Source organism: Aulostomus chinensis, chromosome 1 (genome assembly GCF_037954235.1).
Source record: "Aulostomus chinensis isolate RoL2024-O1b breed Wild chromosome 1, RoL_Achi_v1.0, whole genome shotgun sequence".
Classification (NCBI taxonomy): Eukaryota; Metazoa; Chordata; class Actinopteri; order Syngnathiformes; family Aulostomidae; genus Aulostomus; species Aulostomus chinensis.
Window position 1 is genome coordinate 50,820,480 of NC_141320.1, and position 20,985 is coordinate 50,841,464.

Here is a 20,985-nt window from a genome sequence, read left to right on the forward strand (position 1 = left end):
CCCCGCAGGGACCTGCTGGGCCCCTCATTCCTGGGTCCTGTTAAGAAGCCCTGCCTTAACAATCAGTAGCAGCGTGTTACCATTGAACTGAACCACAACAACACCTCGCCTGAATGACGTTCACACTGGATCACCAACTGCTGCTAACTTGTGGACCAGAATGTGAACCAGGCTCCTGCTGCATTGTTACCAACATAAAGGGAAGTTTTAGGAGCTCAGGAAACAAAGTCGACCTGAAACAATTGGTTTATTTCCTGTTGTTACTGATTTAATTTAAAACCTCCAAAGAAATGCATACAACATGACAATTAACACCTCAACATCAAAACAGTCAGCGCACACACACACACACACACGTCAGCAGTCTGTCTCCTGCAGCAAGTCACATGATATGCAAATGAGTCCCGTCAGAATGAACCAACGTTACAGTCGCTTTAGGGGACAAAATCCAAAGGCAAACCTCCTGCAGACACCAGTGAAGCTCTGTTGTTTCATTTCAATGCAGTTTCAGTCCAGATCAGTGAGTCCAGAGCTGCTAGCTTGACAGCTAAACATGAGCATCACAACACTCAGCAGGACCCTGGCTGGAGTCGTTCTGCCAGCTTGAAGTGACGTCACTCATGCAGCTCTTTGAGTGTCTCAGTGGTTCAGACCTCCAGTGCTCCAACATGAACAGGAACCTTGAAGACCATCAACCATTCATCAACAGCACAGAACAATGAGAAGAGTTTCCAATTCTAAATAAAAGGCCATCACACTGTTACTACTACAATATTACAGTATTAGAGGTTTAGAAAGTTCACCAAATTAAGAGTAAAATGATATCATAGGCATTGACTCAGCTGTGGAACAACCATGAATTCTGCTCGCTATCAAGAAATCCTGGCAAAGAATGTTGGGCCATCAGTTCAAGACCTCCAGCTGAAGCGTACCTGGGTTCTGCAGCAAGACAACGATCTGAAGCACACCAGCAAGTCCACATCTGAAAGACTAAAAAAGAACAAAATGAGGGTTTTGGTGTGGCCTCGTCAAAGTCCTGACCTGAACCCTATTGAGATGCTGTAGCAGGACCTTAAAAAGGCTGTTCATGCCGGAAAACCATCCAATCTGATTGATCTTTTCAATTTTGCACAGAAGAGTGGGCCAAAATCCCACCACAGCGATGTGAAAGACTCATCGCCTCTTATCGCTAACACTTGACTGCAGTTATTGCTGCAAAAGGTGGTTCAACCAGCTGTTAGGGTCAGGGGGGCAATCACTTATTCACATGGGCCTTCGGAGGCTCAGATGTTTTTTACCTTATTAAATGACATTGGCACCAAAAACTGCATTTTGTGTTTCCTTGTGTTTTATCTTTGTAAAATATTTAGGTTTGCTGGATCTGAAATGGATGAGCCTGACAAATGTGCAAGAAATGTCAGACATTAACTGATGAATCAACTAGCAGATGTGATCATGAATGGACAAAACCATTCAGCAGAGGGGACCTTTGACCTTTGACCTGGGTGACACAACGTTGATCCAAGCATCTGAAGCCAGCGTTTCTGTTCCCAGTTTGCTGACTGGTCGTCAGTAGCAGGACGTCTCTTTTCATTGAGTTGATCTCTGTTTCTGTCTGTTGCTCCGCTGTTTCAGAGTCAAATGAAGAGATTTCTGATGTTGCTGTTTGTGTCCTCCAGATGTGGAGCAGCTGCTGGTGATTAAAGAAGAGGTTCCCCCTGAGCTGCAGGACCCAGAGCCCCCCCACATTAAAGAGGAGTGGGAGGAGCTCTGGACCAGTGAGGAGGGAGGGCAGCTTCAAGGGCAGCAGGAGGCTGATATCACCACGTTCCCCTTCACTCTGGTCCCTGTGAAGAGTGAAGGGGACGAAGAGAAACCTCAGTTCCCACAGCTTCATCAGAGTCTAACGGAGGAGAACTTGAAAGAAGAGTCTCTGAGCAGCAGCCCAGTTCATCCTCTGAAAACAGAAGCTGATGGAGAAGAGTGTGGAGGACCAGAACCAGAACCAGCCAGCAAGGTAGATCCAGATCCACTTGTACAACCCCAGACTGAAGACCAGATGTCAGACTCTTCTGAATCTGAGACAGAAGTCAGTGAGGATGAGCGTCCCTTTAGGTGCTCAACATGCAGTAAAGGTTTTAGTAACAGAAAGTGTTTGGATAAACACATGAGAACACACACTGGGGAGAAACCATTCCATTGCTCAATTTGTGGCAAAAGATTCTCAAAGGGATATTTGACCACACACATGAGAACACATACCGGAGAGAAACCATTCCCCTGCTCAGTTTGTGGCACAAGATTCTCAGACAAGAGACATCTGAAAAGACACATGAGAACACACACTGGGGAGAAACCATTCCCCTGCTCAATTTGTGGCACAAGATTTTCAGAAAATGGATATCTGAAAAACCACATGAGAACGCACACTGGGGAGAAACCATTCCTCTGCTCAGTTTGTGGCACAAGATTCTTAGAAAAGAGACATCTGAAAAGACACATGATAACACATACTGGGGAGAAACCATTCCCTTGCTCAGTGTGTGGCACAAGATTTCCAGAAAATGGATATCTGAAAAACCACATGAGAACACACACAGGAGAGAGACCATTCCCCTGCTCCCTTTGTGGCAAAACATTCTCTGTTAAGGGACATCTGAAATCACATATGAGCACGCACAGTGGGGAGAAACCACTCCCTTGCCCCGTTTGTGGCAAAAGATTCTCAGAAAAGCGACACCTGACAAAACACATGAGAATGCACACTGGGGAGAAACCCTTAACCTGCACAGTTTGTGGCAAAAAATGGTCAGAAAAGGGAAATCTGACAAAACACATGAGAACGCACACTGGGGAAAAACCATTCCCCTGCTCAGTTTGTGGTAAAAGATTCTCAGTCAAGGGAAATTGGAAAAGACACTTAAGAACGCACACTGGGGAGAAACCATTTGTCAAAGCATGACATTGAAGCTGTAACAAAAGTGTGGGAGATGCAGGTTGAAAGCCAAATAATGAATGTATTTAACAAAAAAAAAAAACAACACAATGATGAACCAAATATGGGCCCAGGTGCCTCCAACTAGGAGGAATGAACATTTCCCCACCCTCCAAAAGACATGAGATTCCACGTGACTTTTCAGTTCAACCGGTGTATTGGGAGCTAATGAGCGGTGTGCGCCAAAACTGGATCACATTTTGATGCTGCAAAAACAAATCCCTGCAATCGTTCAAAATAATAATACAAGAACACACCTTCAGTTTGTTTTGTGTCAGAACTGTTCTTGAAGAGCTTCAAAGGGAGGAGGATTTTAAACACTACTCTGGATTTTACTGGAGGCCAGTGCAGCAAAGCTAAGACTTGGGTGATGTGGTCGCTCTTCCTAGTTCCTGTCAGTTCGCTTGCAGCTGCATTCTGGACCAGCTGCAGAGTCTTCAACCACTTGTTAGTGCAGCCTGATTATAAAGAATTACAACCATCCAGCTTAGAAGTAACAAATACATGGACTATTTTTTTTAGCATCATCTTGGGATGGAATGTGTCTAATTTTTGAGATAGTGTGTTGATGAAAAAAGGCGGTCCTTGAAATTTGTTTAATGTGGGAATTGAAGTACAACTCCTGACCAAATTGAACTCCCTAAGTTCTTAACTGTGCTGCTGGAGGCCATAGTGATGCCATCCAGAGCAGTGATATCACTAGAAAATGGGCCTCTAAGGGTTTGGGGCCAAGCACAAGAACTTCTGTCTTATCAGAGTTGAACAGTAAAAAGTTACAAGTCATCCAGGCCTTCAGGTCTGGAATGCATGTTTGTAGTTTGGATAACTGTTGGCCTTCATCCAACTTTATTGATGAATATAATTGAGTATCATCTGTGTAACCATGGAAATGTATGGAGTGTTTTTGAATAACATGACCTAAAGGAAGTGTTGAAGTGTTCAAGTCTCTGTGGCAGGATTTGATGGTCAATTGTGTCAAAGGCAGCACTGAGGTCTAACAGGACGAGTACAGACACAAAGCCATGATCTGATGAATTAAAGGTAGTTAGTAGTTTCTACAGCGCTGTCTCTGTGCTGGGCTGGGCTCTAAAACCAGACTGAACCCCTCAAATCAACTCTTGTCATGTAGGAAGTCACTCAGCTGATTACCAACTGCTTTCTCCAGGACGTTAGAGAGAAAGGGGAGGTTAGCTATCAGTCTGGAGTTGGCGAGAACCTCAGGGTCTAGAGGAGGCTTCTGAAGCAGTGGTTTCATGACAGCTGCCTTCAAGGACTCAACTCAGAATCAGGGATCTCTGTAGTAGGGAGACATGGCATTGAGTTTAATACTGGTGGAATTACTTCCTTCAGATGTGGTCAGACCCACCCTGAGAGTTTGGGGAGAACCCTTGAAGCCTGGGACTTCAGGTCCAACGCTGAGACCACGGCGTGATGGAGAGTTCTGATGATTCATCAGCACAATCAAACTCTGAGAACTCCTCCCTCCCTGGTTGATCTGAGTCAAAGTTCCCATGTCTGATCAACTTCCTGTCCTGATGACATCACTGCTGCAGGTGAACAGTTAGCATTGCTCTGTTTGATGAAGCTGCGTTCAGGAAATGAGGAAGTTTCCCTTTGTGTCACTGCTTCTCTACTAATCTGATCTCTGATCAGTTCACCAAGAAGAGTCTGGGGTCAGGGGCTTGATGAGTAGAGCTGTTTAGTCAGGAGGAGGCTGCTCTGATTGGTTCCTGACACTGAGACAAGACCTCCATTTATTTATGATGACATCACCAATAGGAGCCTTCCCAGTCTGTCAGGGGGTAGAATTCAGTCAGCACCAATGACATCAGAGTCAGAGTTTAGACATCAAAGCAGACATCAAAGCCTCTCTTAGAAAACCAAAATATAGAGAAATATATTTGAAAAGAATATTGCACGTTTATAAATACTAGAAGAATGAAGAGAAGGTGGTAGAGGTGGAGGCAGAAAAGAGGAATGTTTTTTTGTTTCTCTTCAGTTAAAATTATGTTGTGTGTTCTTTCATCTTCAAATCTGTTTTTGTTTTGAATAAATTAATGTTTCTTGATTATTTTACTCTTTGTGTCAGTGACAGTTTTGAGGTTATTTTGATGATGTCAGAGCTGTGTTTTTATAATATTTTTCATAATCAGTTGTCTTTTATTGTTTAATAAATGTATAAAACTTTATAGGTGAATGTTGTCTGTTAAGTTGTTTGTTTGTTGGGTGGAAATTTATCACAAATGTTGAAACTGTGAAGAAAGAAGTGTTTTGTTGGTGTTCTGCCTGGTATGGATTGTAAATTTCTTTTGCTCACTCCCTTGATGAGGTAGAAGAAGCCGGACCATCAAGAAGACCTGAAAAAAGACAGCAGAGGCAGGAAAAGTGGAACCAGAAAGACACAAACCTCACAGACTCAGAGTCTCTGTGGCGCTCGGCTGTTAACAGAGAGGCTGGTGGTTGGAGCCCCCCAGGGACCAGGACCAGGCTCTACTGGTGCTGAGGACTCTGTTGATCAGCTGCTGAGTTGCTACTTGATGTCAACATTGGTCTGTTTCATCCTCAGTAGTTTGATCCGAGCAGAGTCGCTGCATCGATGATCTGAATGTGGACGGACAGATTGACCCTCCACAGCAGACGCAGGTGAGAGCTCTGCCAGCTGGAGCCTCTTGGGTCCCGGGAGGCTTCACTCCTGGAGGTGGAAATGGTGAGGAGTTTTAAAATCTGCTCCTCTTTTACGCTGACTTGTTTTCTTGGGTTCCCTCTTTTATTCATGTGTGATTTTAGTCTCAGCTCTCTAAACCTGAATGGAGCCAGAACCCATTTTAAAAGAGCTGCTCTTTTAAACTCCTGGAAATCAAGAGGATCCTGCCATGTTTGTCCAGGAGACCCACAGCACAACAGTCAGTGACTGGGGATGCAGGCAGGCTTTTAATGGGGGTCATTTGAAGTCCCAAGTCCAGTTGGAGCAGAGGGTGGAGTTTGATTCTCCAGGAGTTTTTGTTGTTGTTTTTTTCACCAGTTTCTTTTGGTTTGGAGGAAATCATTCCAGGTGTTTGAAAGAAAGTGAGAGCAACTTTGGAAAATGTTCAACTGGTGTTTTCATTTTTTTATTTTTTTTAACCTGTCCTGTTCAGCAGCAGCATCCATGTTCCTGGTGCTTTGTTGGACTGAAGCAGTTCTACTCTGCTAAGGAGGAACCTGATAAACTCCTCCTATCCCCATCTGTGTTGAACTTTATTAGGAATGGTGTTGGTTCATTGATGAAGCTACCGGACTGAGACTCAGGAGAGGACAGGAAGAGAGAGCAGGGACAGGACAGGGAGGACAAGGGGGGGGGGGCAATAGGAGAAAAACAAACAAAAACAATAACAACAGAAAAAAAGAAAAACATTGGTTGCAGAATTTCCAGTGCAGATTTACCATTTGGTTTAATATCATTTTAAGATAAATGTCTGAGTGTGTGATTATGGGTCAGTTGTGCGCTCCATGCGTGTATGTGTGTATACATGTGTGTATGTGTATGTGTGTGCTACGGTTTGTCTTGGATGCCGTGGGTAGCTGGCTGTAGCTGATGTGGGGGACCAGGACAACATGCCCCCAGTCCAGGATAGGCAGGCAGGTCAGGACCAGGCCACCAGAGCACCCAGAAACCCCCAGAACACAGGGAGCCCCAAGCCACCCCTCCCCCAGGAAACAGCCACAGGCCCAACCCATTATATTCTTTAATATACTGCAATAGTAATGGACCCTCTATGACACTGTAGTGATGAATCTATCAAGGAGTAAAAATGATTATAATCAAAGAATTTTGAAGTAAATTTTGAGATCAGTTTGAGCCTCTCTCTCTGTCTCTGTCTCTCTCTGTCTCTCTCTGTCTCTCTCTGTCTCTCTCTCTCTCTCTCTCTCTCTCAGGAGCTTTTCAATGAATATTTTAATAAAACAGAACAGGAGACTGAAGAGTGATCACTCAAACCCACAGGCTGAATGGGACATCTCTTAAAAATATTGAACCACTGAGTAAAACCATAGAAGCACTCCTGTCTAGTCGGTGCTAACAAGTTAGCTGTTGAGTGAGTCCAGCTGTGCTGTCCAGGAATCCTGGTCAAAAGCCTCCACACATCAAACAGCTGGTGTGTTGGTGGATCTGTGGATCCTGCTGGAAGAAGCAGGGTGGAGCTCTGAATGGTTCCTGTCTCAAAGAGCTTCTCTGTGCAGCTCCCATCAGCTCCTAAAAACAGGAAACCAGCAGATTCACTGTTGAACGGTGGCATTAAAATGTCTCAAAAGCTGTCCTGTCCACCATTTGTTGGTGCAAAGACATTTAAAAACACCAGTTGAACATTTTCCAAAGTTGCTCTCACCTTCTTTCATACACCTGGAATGATTTCCTCCAAACCAAAAGAAACTGGTAAAAAAAAACAACAAAAACTCCTGGAGAATCAAACTCCACCCTCTGCTCCAACTGGACTTGGGACTTCAAATGACCCCCATTAAAAGCCTGCCTGCATCCCCATTCACTGACTGTTGTGCTGTGGGTCTCCTGGACAAACATGGCAGGATCCTCTTGATCTCCAGGAGAATAAAAGAGCAGCTCTTTTAGAATGGGTTCTGGCTCCATTCAGGTTTAGAGAGCTGAGACTAAAATCACACATGAATAAAAGAGGGAACCCAAGAAAACAAGTCAGCGTGAAAGAGGAGCAGATTTTAAAACTCCTCACCATTTCCACCTCCAGGAGTGAAGCCTCCCGGGACCCAAGAGGCTCCAGCTGGCAGAGCTCTCATTCATTTCTCCACCACCTCGCTAACCTGAGCTGGAGCATCTGAGAACCAAACAGTGACCCCCTTCATTCCAGAGCCGACTCCACAAACTCTGAGCCCCCACTTTACCCACAGCCAGCAGGCCTCCTCAACACTGCATGACACACGACGACTAAACAGAAGACTGAAGCGTCTCATCAAGAGATCTGTAACAGGCGTCTGCTGTGGAGGGTCAATCTGTCCGTCCACATTCAGATCATTAACACAGCGACTCCTAAGCACCAGTAGAGCCTGCTCATCGTCCCTGGGTGGGCTTGAACCACCAGCCTCTCGGTTAACAGCCGAGCGCGCTGACCGATTGCGCCACAGAGACTCTGAGGCACCTGCTTTTCATGAAGAGTTTTCAGGCTAAATTCAGTTTGTGAGGTCCACTGCACATTTGAGGGACCATGAAGGACAGAGGAGAGTCTGACTGTCATGGTGAAAGCCTTCAGCACTAGAACTGAAACAGCCCCCACCATCTTAACCCCCCCAGACCAAACAGGCTTCATCAGAAACAGACACACCTCCTAGAACATCCAGAGATCATCAGTCTGATTAATAGAACATGACAAACAATCAAGAACATGTTATTGTTTGATCAGAAGCTGAAACAATGTTTCTATGTTTGTCTGTTCTGGTCTGAATGAAAGAGGAGGTTTTCTTGGTCATGTGACGTGGATGAGAGTTCAACTAGAACTTCCTGCTTCAACAGGATTTGAGTTTGTTGGGATTTTGTCAAAGACACCAACCAAACCTCTGAGTGGTGCAGATGTCTGCTGCCTCCTCAGAGCAGACTGGAGCTCAGCCTCACTCACCTGTGGGAGCCCCAGCAGAGCCACCGTGTGATGGAGCTTCAGTTTAGGCTCCAAGGTCCTGGATTGAATGGTGTTTGTGTGTTTTTAGGCCTCCTGGCACCATCAATGGTAGAGCAGAGTGGCGCAGAGGAAGCGTGCTGGGCCCATAACTCAGAGGTCGATGGATCGAAACCATCCTCTGCTAGAAGAACAAAATAAAATGAACCTGCGTCTTAGAAATGTGTGTCTGTTAAAAAGAGCTTCATAAGGATTTTGTCTTCCTCCACAATCACCAACCATTGTGAGTTAACAACAGTCCACTTTCTGACTGAAGCAAAAGTAGACTTCAAAAGGTTTTTCTGATTCAACATAGCAGCTAAATTTCCATTTCTCCACTGATTATCTGTTAAGGTTCATGGGGGGGTGGAGCCTATCACAGCTGACATTGGTCAAGGGGCGGGGTTCATCCTGGACAGGTCACCAGTCCATCACAGGACCAACACATAGAGACAGACAACCATTCACACCTACAGTCAATTTAGAGTATCAGTCAGCCTCGTCCTCTCTTGATGTCTTTGGACTGTGGGAGGAAGCTGGAGTACCAGAGAGAACCCACGCAGGAACAGGGAGAACATGCAGACTCCACACAGAAAGATCCTGTGCTGGAGCCGGGACTGGAACCTGGAACCTTCTTGCTGTGAGGCCACAGTGCTGACCACTGTACCACCGTGCTGGATTTTCTGTAACGTCAAGTACATCTGAACTGGCACTTGACAGTGACAGCAGGAGAACAAAAATCCCAGTGTGTCATCAACATTTCCTGTCAAATCAATGATAGAAGCTGTTGAGTTTCTGGATCAGAACAAGGAGAAAGGAGCCCCAATGAAAGAGTGATGGTTCTTGATTCTGATTTTGTTCTTCACTCCTACACCAGAGAGTGAAAGTGTGGGCTGGCTGGGAGCAACTGCCTGCTTCAGAGTGGGAGGAGCCTCAGGACTTTCCAGTGAGAGCTGCAAACTTCCACCAGCGCCCAGTGCCAGCAGGTCTTCATGATGGAGCTGAGAAGAACACAACAACACCAGAGCACTGGAGAGGAGCACAACACTTCTTTGCTTCCTGGCCACTCTCATGTCTGTCTGTCCATCTGGAGCTGGGGGGAGGAGCTTCACATGTTTTTCATTTTCTTAAAAAGGGAATGACATGACTTCCTCTGTATGTTAGAATATGAACTACTAAAAATGTTCATCTCCAGTTTAAAGTTAGAATTAAATGTGAAGTAGAAAAATCTCCCCTCTTCAATCCTGTCACTCAGTGTTGTAAACTGTTTCAAACAAATTCTACTGTTCAACAGTTCAAGTGTTTCTAATGAAGCTGAATGTTCTCCTCTACGTTCCTCAATTGGGTTTCTTTTATGTCCTCCTGAAATCAAAGACAGAATTCTAGGTACAAATAAAGACACTATCAAAGCCTCCTGATGACATCATCATCAATTCTGTCTTTGATCTGTGTCTGTCCAGCCGGTCCTGAGTGGATCCAACAGTTTCCCATGGGTGACTCTGTCATGGTCTCTCTCCTGCTGTCTCCAACTCTCAGAGTGCTTCTACTGGTTTCTCTCCATCGTCCCTGTTGCTAGGCAGAGCACTGGTGAGGACTGAGGCCAGTGATGTCATCACCCCCAGCTGAGACCTGCCAGGTGGTCCTGCTTCATTCAACTCTGCTGCCTCTGCCACTGCCCTGACTGGTGAGGCTGACAGCAGGTTCTCTCTCATCTAAACTCTCTGTTTACAATGGAGGCTGAAATCCTTGTGGTTGGTGGTTCAATCATCAGGTCTGTTGAACTCCCAGGTGCCATCACCTGCTGTCTTCCTGGTGCCAAAGTTGTGGACATTATTGAACGTCTCCAGGACTCATCGATCTCCACCCCTCAGCTCACATCCTGATTATACAGGTGTGTGTGAATGACATCACAAAGAGGCAGCCAATCATACTTCATGACCAGCTTGAGTCTCTTGCTAGTTCAAATCAGAGTCTGGGTAAATTCTGTGTTTTTTCTGGCTCCATCTCTGCTCCTTCCAGAAGCAGGGAGCATTTCAGCCTCTTTCCAGTCTGCATGAATGCTGAAAGGCTTCTGTACTGTTTGGCTTTGCTGTTCCCTGCAGCTTGGACATCAGATTAGAACGAACCACACTCACTAACTCACCTGTTCTTAACCACTGAGAGCTGATTGGGTTAAACATGGAAAAACACTGACTCACTATGAGGATGTTCTCCTGCCCTGTGTGGGTGGAGCCAAGAGAGTAAAAAGACTGTGAGACCCAGAAATCAGGGCTTCTTCTCCTCCATCTTAAGGTGGTTAGACTGAAGTCTCAGCTCTGACTCTGGATCTGTTCTCTGTGTGCCAACATAAATGTGATTGGACCAGAGAAGTTGATGAGTATTTAGTGAACCTTTCCACTGAGGTGGAACCATCCTGGGAAGAAGGACAGGAAATGAAAGCTTCTCAGTGTAAAGTTTTAATTAAGCTGGCCAGGAGTTGAACCTAGAAGCTTCTGATTTGTAGTCAGACACATTATCCAGTGTGCCACTACCCCTGAGATCAGTGTAGTGTGTTCATGTGTACTTGATTTTACAGAAAATTGAAAAATTCTGATGGCATTTTCAGGGGACAAAATGGTGCGATGGTTCGTGCTGTTGCCTCACAGCAAGAAGGTTCTGGGTTTGCATGTTCTCCCTGTTCCTGTGTGGGTTCTCTCTGGTACTCCAGCTTCCTCCCACAGTCCAAAGACATCAAGAGGGGACGAGGGTGATTGATACTCTAAATTGACTGTAGGTGTGACTGTGAGAGTGAATGGTTGTCTGTCTCTATGTGTTTGTCCTGTGATGGACTGGTGACCTGTCCAGGGTGAACTCCGCCTCTCATCCATTGTCAGCTGTGATAGGCTCCACCCCCCATGAACCACTGCAGATAATCAGTATAGAAATGGACATTTAGCTGCTATGTTGAATCAGAAAAACATTTTGAAGTAAACTTTTGCTTCAGTCAGAAAGGAGACTGTTGTTAACTCACAATGGTTGGTGATTCTGCAGTAAGATCAATTTGTTTTCCACCCCTTTTTTATCAGATTCACATTTCTAAACTAACAGGTTTATTTTTCTCCTTTCTTTGAGCAGAGGATGGTTTTGATCCATCAGCCTCTGGTTCTGGTCCCAGCTCTCTTCCTCTGCTCCTCTCTGCTTGACCATCTATTGAACAAGTCTTGATTTAGGAGAGCAGGATTGAGACAAGAACAGGAATTTGAGTGTTGAAGGTTCACAATTTGGCTCTGAAGCCTCAGCAGGTAAAGATTCATCTTTTATTTCAGAGGTGATTTGAAGAATTCATTGTTGCTGAACTGTTGATGCTTCAATTTCTGGACGTTCACCGGTGGAATGTTTGAGGGTCAGAGGTGAAAAGAGGACAAGTGCACCTGTTATGTGTGATGGGGCACCAGCATGGAGGAAGTTGTCTTACATTTCCAGCTAAACAGCAGGAAACTTCAAGTAAAGAATTAAAATGATTTAATTCAGTGTTTAACTCCCAGGCCTCTGGAATAAAACCCAAGGAACAACTGACCACCTCACCATGACTTCACACTGATAACCAGGAGGTAACCTGGTAGTCAGAGCAGCGGTGCTCAGGTCTGTGGACTCAGAGGAGGGTTCTTCTTCTGGTCCTGGCTTTGAAGACATCAGCAGCCTTGTTGGAGTCAACTGGGATGTTCCTCTCAATAGACAGCAGCATTAAATCAGAGAGCCTGTCTGCTCCATGGCTCCTCCTGAGCTGGTCCTGGATCAGCTTCAGTTTGGAGAGTCACTGTTGCACTGGAGCAGAGGTCACTGGCAGTGCTGCATATACTGGGAGGAGCCTGTGGCTCTGGGTACACTGTGCCCATGTTGTTGGCTTGAAGGCAGCTCAGCGTTACTGCACTTTGTTGTTTTGGAGAGTTCAAGATGAGGAGAACACCTCAAGTTCAGGACATTTTCCTCCCACAGTGATAAAAGCAGCCAACACCTCCAGCACAGAGAGGCTGGGAGAGACCTGCCACACCTCTCCAGTGACCTGGGACATGATGGCAGTGGTGGGATTTAAACCCACGCCTCCTCAGAGACTGGAGCCTTAATCCAGCACCTTAGACCGCTCAGCCACACTACCTCACTGAATTGTTCACTGAGTTGGTCTGCTAAAGAAGTGTTGAACAGGAAGTAACAATGATTTCAAACTTATTCTGAAGGGTGACCCCTTCCCTCCCGTGGTCACAGGAAGTGACGACAGCACCGCTTGAAGAAGCCGGGAAAGAAATGGAAAAGGACTCAATTTAAACAGAGCCTTCCTATCTCAGCAGCCATGCTAGCAAACCCCCTTTTGTCTGGTTTGGACAGACAGACAGACAGACAAACAGACAGACAGACTACTTTATTAATCCCTTTTGGACGTTCTGCGAGGGAAATTGCACTCTCCTCAACATACATTCACAGCACTGTTACCATAGATTAGAATAAAAATAGCAAAGAAGAGAAAACAAAGACTATATATATATATATGTGTGCATATATACATGTGCGTGTGCCTCTGTGTACCTGGATGGTTATGTATATGTGCATAGTGACAGGAATAATCATAATATTAATTGTTCTTAATTGTTATTATAACAATAATAATAATTATAACAATAATAATGATGATGATGATGTAATATGATAAAATATATAATAGTTATAATAATAATAATAATAGCAGTAGTAACAAGAATTATATAATAATACTAATAATAAATAAAATAATAATAATAATAATAAGAATAATAATAAGAATAATAATGTACGGGGCGCAGTGGATAGCACTGTGGCCTCACAGCAAGAAGGTTCCGGGTTCGAGTCCCGGCTCGGGCACGGGATCTTTCTGTGTGGAGTTTGCATGTTCTCCCTGTGTCTGTGTGGGTTCTTTCCGGGTACTCCTGCTTCCTCCCACTGTCCAAAGACATGGACATTCGGGGACTAGGCTAATTGGATTATCTAAATTGACCGTAGGTATGAATGTGAGTGTGAATGGTTGTTCGTCTCTGTATGTTGGCCCTGCGATGGACTGGCGACCTGTCCAGGGTGAACCCCGCCTCTCGCCCGTTGACGCTGGGATAGGCTCCAGCCCCCCCACGACCCTTAATGTGTAGGAATAAGCGGAAAGATGATGATGGATGGATAATAATGTACAGTCTCTTATATTGCACGAGTGTCCGGTTGTTATCGGGGCAAGTTAATGGTGCTCAGCCCTCTCCTACAGTCCTTCTGTTGGCCCTCCCCCCCTCCAGTGAGGAGTTTAACAGTTTAATGGCTCGGGGGATGAAGGAGTTCTTCAGTCTGGTTGTTGTTTAGTGACTGTGGATGAACACACAGGAGAAGTTGAACATGAATCTGTGTTCCTGTTCACTTGAATACATGCAGGAGTAGCAGGTGGAAATACAACTGTTTATTTTTGTTCTGATTTCAGAACTGTTGACACAACGGTGTCAGATTAAAGCATCTCCACCTTCCAGATGCTGGTCTCCTTCTGGGGTCCTGACTGACCTCCATCTTGTGTTCTGGATCCACCTGAACCCAGCAGCTCCAGATCCCTTAACTCCTTACAGGGATAGAAAATGGCTGCTGGATGGAAGTCCCCCAACTGTGGCTGTTCTGAAACTCTTCTCCTCAGTCACTCCTGAGTTGACACTGAGATGGAAACTCTGAGTATCAGGTTCAGAACAGCTGATCTCAGTTGGTCCAATCAGCTGTGAGTACGTTCACCTTGAGTGTCACACGTGCACAACCACCACAAAATGCCATCATCAATCCGCTACCACGAGTCACCATGACAACCAAGAACAAAATAACAAGTTACTTTGAAACAAGACCTTCATATATTTATGATGACATCACCAATATGAGCCTTCCCAGTCTGTCAGGGGGTAGAATTCAGTCACCACCAATGACATCAGAGTCAGAGTTTAGAGATCAAAGACAGACATTAAAGTCTCTCTGATAAAACAAAAATATAGTGCAGTACACTGGAAAAGAATATTGCAGGATATTAAATATGATGTTTCCATGGAGGGGCAGTTTGACATTTTTATTTTGGATGCATTTATATTTTAGAATCAGAAAGGCAGTTACAATGACATCATCAAGACAAAACCTGGTGTTACAAAGGTGAGGGGAACAATTTTAACAGTCAATCCAAAATTTAGGCCTGAAGTTAGAAAATAATATTCGCTAGCTAGCAATGTTAGCTAGTTAACGTTAGCAAGCTGGTGATATTTAGCACCATCAACTAGTTACAACAAGGTCAACAGCTGTTATGATGATGGTCACATGATTTAACCTTCCTCCTGTGGGACCTGTTTTAGGATTTAAATGCATCAAAGAACCACATCAATTTGTTTATTGTATCAAGGATTTTTGACTTTGTTAGGAACCTCTAGTTCAACAAAATAAAAGAAAAAATGTTTTTCACTGAATTATAAAATCATAAGGATTGGTTTAGACCCAGTTATCAAAATAAGATGACAAAGCAACAATCAGAGCCAAACCTGAAGTCAGAAGTGCACTGTCAGCAACACTGCCAGCAGCTCCTCTCCCAGTCATGGGAGCTTCAGGGACTCTCATCAGCCTCGTTCTCCCATCGACCTACACAACAACACAACAAAGACCATCCTTGATGTGTCTGCATAGACTGCATTTGTGTTGTGGACCCACATCCACCAAGAGTGCAACAGCATCCTCCTCAGCAGCCCTGCCTCAACACCAACCAGAACAGCCACAGCCACAACCCCACTCAGGATCTGGTTCCAGAAGAAAGAGGGTCAGGACTGCCCAAGCAGTCAGGACAGCAGGACAAATGGATTGTGCTTCAACTGCAGGAAACATCTCTGGAAAGAACACTCAGAAGTGTCACACATGCATCTAAACACAAACAATCAATCAATCAATCAATATTTCCATGGATAAGGAAGCCTAACAAGGTCACCAAGAGATAGAAACAACTTGGAGGATAGAAAATTGTTTTAGTTTATTTGACAGCTGATTGAAGACGTGGGTCAAAACTGACCGTTAACATAGAGATGGGAACAGAAAGCTGACACAAGAGGAAGGTTCCAGCTCTGAAAAAGGAGTTTGATCAAAATCTTGAACTGCCAGTAGAAATATCCTTTTGTTTGTTGACCTTTGTTGACAGAAGTCACTTTAGCTTGGCAGTGAAAAGAACGGCTGCTAGCTTGACAAAGAACTGCACAAACCAGGTTCAAGCTGGACTTTGGACCCTGGTATCTGCAACGACTCCATCAACTCCTAATCTAGCAGCTCTGCTGGGTCCAACTATTTTACAGAACATTTGACAGACCTGTGGAGCAGTGAGGACACACATGAGTTGATCACATGATCTACTGAAGCGCCATTTTACCTGCCACTGAGGTCAACAACATGAGTTGGAGTTGGGAATCTTGAACTGAACCTGGTATCACAGCGACACCTGCTGCTGCAAAATGGAACAGCAACATTGAACCAAGTACAGGATTTGAGGGAGACTGATGGTCTCTGTTTGGGTTTTTCAAAAACAAGGAGGGCGTGGCTTCAAGCTGGATTCTCAGAGACTATTTCCCCAACCTCTACATTGGAATCTACACTGTCATCCAGTCATGTGACTCAAGACATCAGTCACATGACTGAAGTCATCCAGTCATGTCAGTGATGTCACTCTGTCATTGCCATCACATTATAGAAAAGAACCCAGACTCCACATTTATGGGGCAGTTTTGGTCTTTAAAGACTTCACAGTTCCAGGTGATTTAGTCTGGCTCAAGATCTTCAGATCAACCCAGGACAGAAGGCTATGACTCCATTGGATTGTATCGTTGGAGCATTCAGAGATCTGGTGGATCTCAGTAGGAGCTGTATTTATCCACTGAATGATCCTGGTCAATGTGATCCTGCTCCTCCATCTCTAAGGCTGACAGAGCAGGAGGACCTGACTGAGAAGAAAGCTGCCCTTGAGCAGCTTCAGTCTCTGTGTGACAACACACAGGCAGAAAACCAGAATTTGAGGGAACAAGTTTCTACCCTTGAACGTGAGAATAAAAGAGCAATCCAGGAGCTCCAGAACCTCACTGCTGTGGTGGCCAACCTCCAAACGGTCCAGGACAAGAACCAGACTCAGATAGAAGATCTGAACGCAACAGTCCACAGTCTTCAGTGTGAGGGGAGGAGGGTTGATGGAGAGAACAATGAGCTCAGAAAAGAACTGACCCAGGTTCAGTCTCTGAGGGAGAGTGAACAGGTGGAGATGAAATGTCTTGAGGAAGACCTGACTGAGAGGAAAAGTGCACTTGATCAGCTTCAGTCTCTGTGTGACAAGAGATGGACAGAAAACCAGAATTTGTGGGGACAGGTTTCTAGTCTTGGACAAGAGAAGATTATTGCATATCAGCTGGTAGAGAACATGTCTGCCATGGTGGGCAACCTTGAATCTGTGAGGGAGGAGAACCAGACTCAGATCAGAGACCTGAACACACAAGTCCACAATCTTCAGCTTGAGGTGAAGATGGTTTACAAGGAGACGTGTGACCTCAAGTGTGAGCTCAGCTCCATCCAGGCAGAGATGAACAAAATGAGACAAGAACTCACTGAGAAGAAGACGACTCTTGAACAGCTGAGATCCCAGAGTGAGGAGAGAGAGGCAGAAAATGGATGTTTGAGGAGACGAGTTTCTACTGCATCTAAGGAGACAGAGACCTTCACTGCTGAGTTGGCCCACCTTGAATCAAGGAAGGACCAGGACCCCACAAAGACTGGCAGTCTGAACGGTGAAGTTCAGAGTCTTCTATGTGCAGTGAGAAAAAAAAAGAAGAAAAGGAGCAGTGCTCAGAGGGAAATCCTGGGAAATTTTCATGATTTAAAAAGTTGTTTGAAAGAGGAAAATCATGACCTTCAAGTGAAGGTCCAGCAAACTTCTGAAGAGCAAGCAGACTCTCCCCTACGTCCAGCCAGAGAAGAGCAAGCAGACTCTCCCCTACGTCTAGCCAGAGAAGAGCAAGCAGACGCTCTCATATGTTCTTCTGCAGAGGAGCGACGGGATTCTGCTGCATGTCCTGTGACTGAAGAGCAGAATGATGGGGGCACCCTGGAGACTGGACCTGCTACGGGTCAAACCAGAGGTCTACTGAGCCGTGTGACATCTGGTGTAGAAGATGCTCTGTTTATGTTCATAGTTTCTTCTTTGTGTGCTTTTCCTCAACTTTGTTTTCTTTGTTTGTTATATATGATGAGACCTTGATCACCACAGCAGTTGATCCCAGCTTGATTAGCTGAGTGCTTTGCAGTCTAAAGCACTTTAGTGATACCTGTGGGGTCCCTTATCCTCCCTGACCACAGGGATTCAGCCTCACTGAAGGAGAGTGAACCTTCCCGGTTGCAGCTCCTAGAATCTGGAACGCTCTCCCACTGGACATGAGGACGCTGTGGACACCTTTAGAAAGAAGCTAAAGACCCATTTGTTTAGTAATATTATTGTTCATGATGGAATTGTCCCTCTGTACCTGCCCACACAGATCAAGAGGTCAAATGATTCCCTGTTTAAAACAGCTCTTCATCACATGGATGTGCATCCCAACAGTCAGAGCTCACAGACGCTCCTATTCCCTCCAGTGTGAGGCACTAGGAGTGACTGATGAGGGTCAGGGGGGTCAGGCTAGTCCAGATAGTGGGTCTGTATGAGGTTGTTAGGGAGGGATAAGGTAGTGGCAGAGTTCAGGCTGTAGTTGTGCTCCAACAGTTGAGACAGGGCAGGACAAAAAATGACACCCTGATGGCGTTAGGAGTGATTCTTACAAGAACCAATCAATAAAAGTGGGTGGTGACCTGCACATGTGACGCTTGTGTTGATGATTACTGGGTCTCCTCCATGCTCATTTATCATGAATGAATCCCTCTGAGTAAAACACCTGAGTTGTTTCACAAAATGTGTGTGTGTGTGTGTGTGTGTGTGTGTGTGTGTGTGTGTGTGTGTGTGTGTGTGTGGGCAATATGTGTTATGGTTGTTATGGAGTTTAAGGTTATTATCTCTGTTTCTTGTGTCTTTGTCTTTGTCGTCCTCCCCTTCGTCCGTCCTGGATTTTTGACCTTGGTTGCAGGAAGCGTGTGACCTCAACTCCTTTTTCTGTGTTGCTGAACGTAGAGCCTTGCTTCATTGTGCTCGCTAAAGTGTGATCCTCCCTGCTAATTCCTTATTTCATTGACTAATTACCCACCAAAAATTAATACCTAATTGCTTTATTTGGCTGAAGTTTAAAAGACCATCATTCTGGTAGCAACAGTCTTTCTGCCTTGTAAACACGCTAAGCTAACGATGGCTTCTCCCTCTTGTTCTCCTCTCTCCTGCTCAGAGTGCCACATGTTTTGTTCCTCCTCTGCCTCCTTTAGTGATACTGATAAGTGTGTTAAATGTAGTTTTTTGTTGTGTTGGAGGTGAGGCTTAGCGAGGTTGAATTGGACCTGCAGCGGCTCTACACCAAAAGCTGCGAGAGCTAGCCAGCCCTCACTGGCTGGTGCAGACCACCTTAGCTTAGCGCCTAGCTTAGGCCCACTAGCGCTCCCCCAGAAGCTCCCAAGCATCTGGGAGAGCGCCAAGAAAAGTTGGGCCTAAGCTAGGATGTGCTTGCTCATAAAGAATTGTTGGGTGTAAATTCATTTAAGGAGTGTGGAACTGGACCTGTTCTACTTGTAAAGTGTAACTTTTGTTGTTATTTGGTGCTTTACAGGGTGATGACTTGACTTCATTGCAGCTTTGACCTGAGCAGGTGTTCATTCACATCTCAGTAACAGGGGGACACTTTATCACAGCAGTGGACAAACATCAGCATTCATCCCCCAGCAGCTCCTCTGATCAACAGAACAAGCTGAAGTATTCTGGAGAATGAGGGCATCGATCCCTCTACCTCTCACATGCTAAGCGAGCGCTCTACCATTTGAGCTAATTCCCCTGTTAAGGCGCACAGCAGATAATGCAGGTTGACCTTCATGGTTGGATGACCTTCACCAGTTGAAGCTTCTCTGGTTGACCAATGTAATGGAGACCAAGGGTTCCATGACATGAATGATTAATTGAAGGTAGCATTTGTCTTGGTATTAACAGTTTATGTAAATTATTGGCACACACACATGTTAATGGTCAGGTTTATTGAATCAGCAAACAAGTGAAACATTTTCTCTGTCATGTGTGTCAGGGAGGGACCTGGGAAGCACAGGGGGACCGGCCATCCTGCCTGTGGAAAATGAAGACCCCAGTGTCAGTCAGTGGTAATCACTGTGCAAGGCCTGGTATTTAGTGTTTGTCTAGTTTGTCTCATGTAAATGTGGCAGTTTCAGTTGTCACGGTCAGTCCTCACCTCTTCCTGGTGGTTTCCTTAAAGGGGGTGGAGCCAAAAGGGGAGAGTGGCCCAAGGAAGCTCCTTAAGAGCTGTAGGTGCAAACCTTTGCTCCCAGATGGGGGAGGGGGTACAATCACAGGCAAGGTTCATTCGAATGATTATGCATGTGGATGTATTATTGAGTTGGTGTAGTAGTCTGGAATCATGTATATATTTAGTCAGGTTAAGTTGTTGAGATGGTGCTGGTTTGATGTAAATATTGATCGTAGAGCATGGTTGTGGTCTCACCTCCACTCTATGGGCCAACCATCGTCATCTTCTGCTTATTCCTTACTCGTAAGGGTTGCGGGGGGGCTGGAGCCTATCCCAGCATCTACGGGCGAGAGGCGGTGTTCACCCTGGACAGGTCGCCAGTCCATCGCAGGGCCAACACACAGAGACAAACAACCATTCACACTCACACCTACAGTCAATTTAGAGAATCCAATCAGCCTCGTCCCCAAATTGCATGTCTTTGGACTGTGGTCGGAAGCCGGAGTATCAGAGAGGACGCACGCAGGCACGGGGAGAACATGGAGACTCCACACAGAAAGATCCCGCGCCCTAGCCAGGACTCGAACCCGGAACCTTCTTGCTGTGAGGCCACAGTGCTGACCACTGCACCACCGTGCAGCCCCGCTATGGGCTGGTCTGTCTAATTTCCTGCAGCCAGGAGGGAATTAAAGGCAGTCAGGGGTTTTTAATGTAAGTTGATGGTGTCTCATGCAATCTCTTTCAATACTCCAGTGGTGGTTTAAGTCAAGAAAAACATGGGTTAGTCAGTCGGACTCTGTGTGTGTGTGTGTGTGTGTGTGTGTGTGTGTGTGTGTGTGTGTGTGTGTGTGTGTGTGTGTGTGTGTGTGTGTGTGTGTGTGTGTGTGTGTGTGTGTGTGTGTTTGTGTGTTTCCATGCAGACTTTCCC

At 45.4% G+C, this 20,985-nt stretch overlaps 1 protein-coding gene, 1 long non-coding RNA gene and 1 other non-coding gene across 3 annotated transcripts in view; 1 reads left to right on the forward strand and 2 right to left on the reverse strand.

The window, feature by feature from the left end:
• The first annotated feature begins 855 nt into the window (after positions 1–855).
• Positions 856–20,985, forward strand: part of LOC147272118 (uncharacterized) — a 78,695-nt gene continuing 58,565 nt past the window's right edge. Inside the window, exons 1-3 of the mRNA XM_086202794.1 lie at positions 856–970; positions 1,755–1,872; positions 1,966–2,896. Of these exons, the coding sequence (XP_086058920.1) occupies positions 856–970; positions 1,755–1,872; positions 1,966–2,896 (1,164 nt within the window). The remainder of the gene's footprint in view (positions 971–1,754; positions 1,873–1,965; positions 2,897–20,985) is intronic.
• trnan-guu (transfer RNA asparagine (anticodon GUU)) lies at positions 8,056–8,129 on the reverse strand. The gene has a single exon. It is a non-coding gene; the product is annotated as a tRNA-Asn (tRNA).
• LOC147272120 (uncharacterized) lies at positions 19,863–20,328 on the reverse strand. The gene is made up of 3 exons (XR_015116253.1): positions 20,313–20,328; positions 20,043–20,127; positions 19,863–19,919 (listed from the first exon to the last, which is right to left on the reverse strand). It is a non-coding gene; the product is annotated as an uncharacterized LOC147272120 (long non-coding RNA).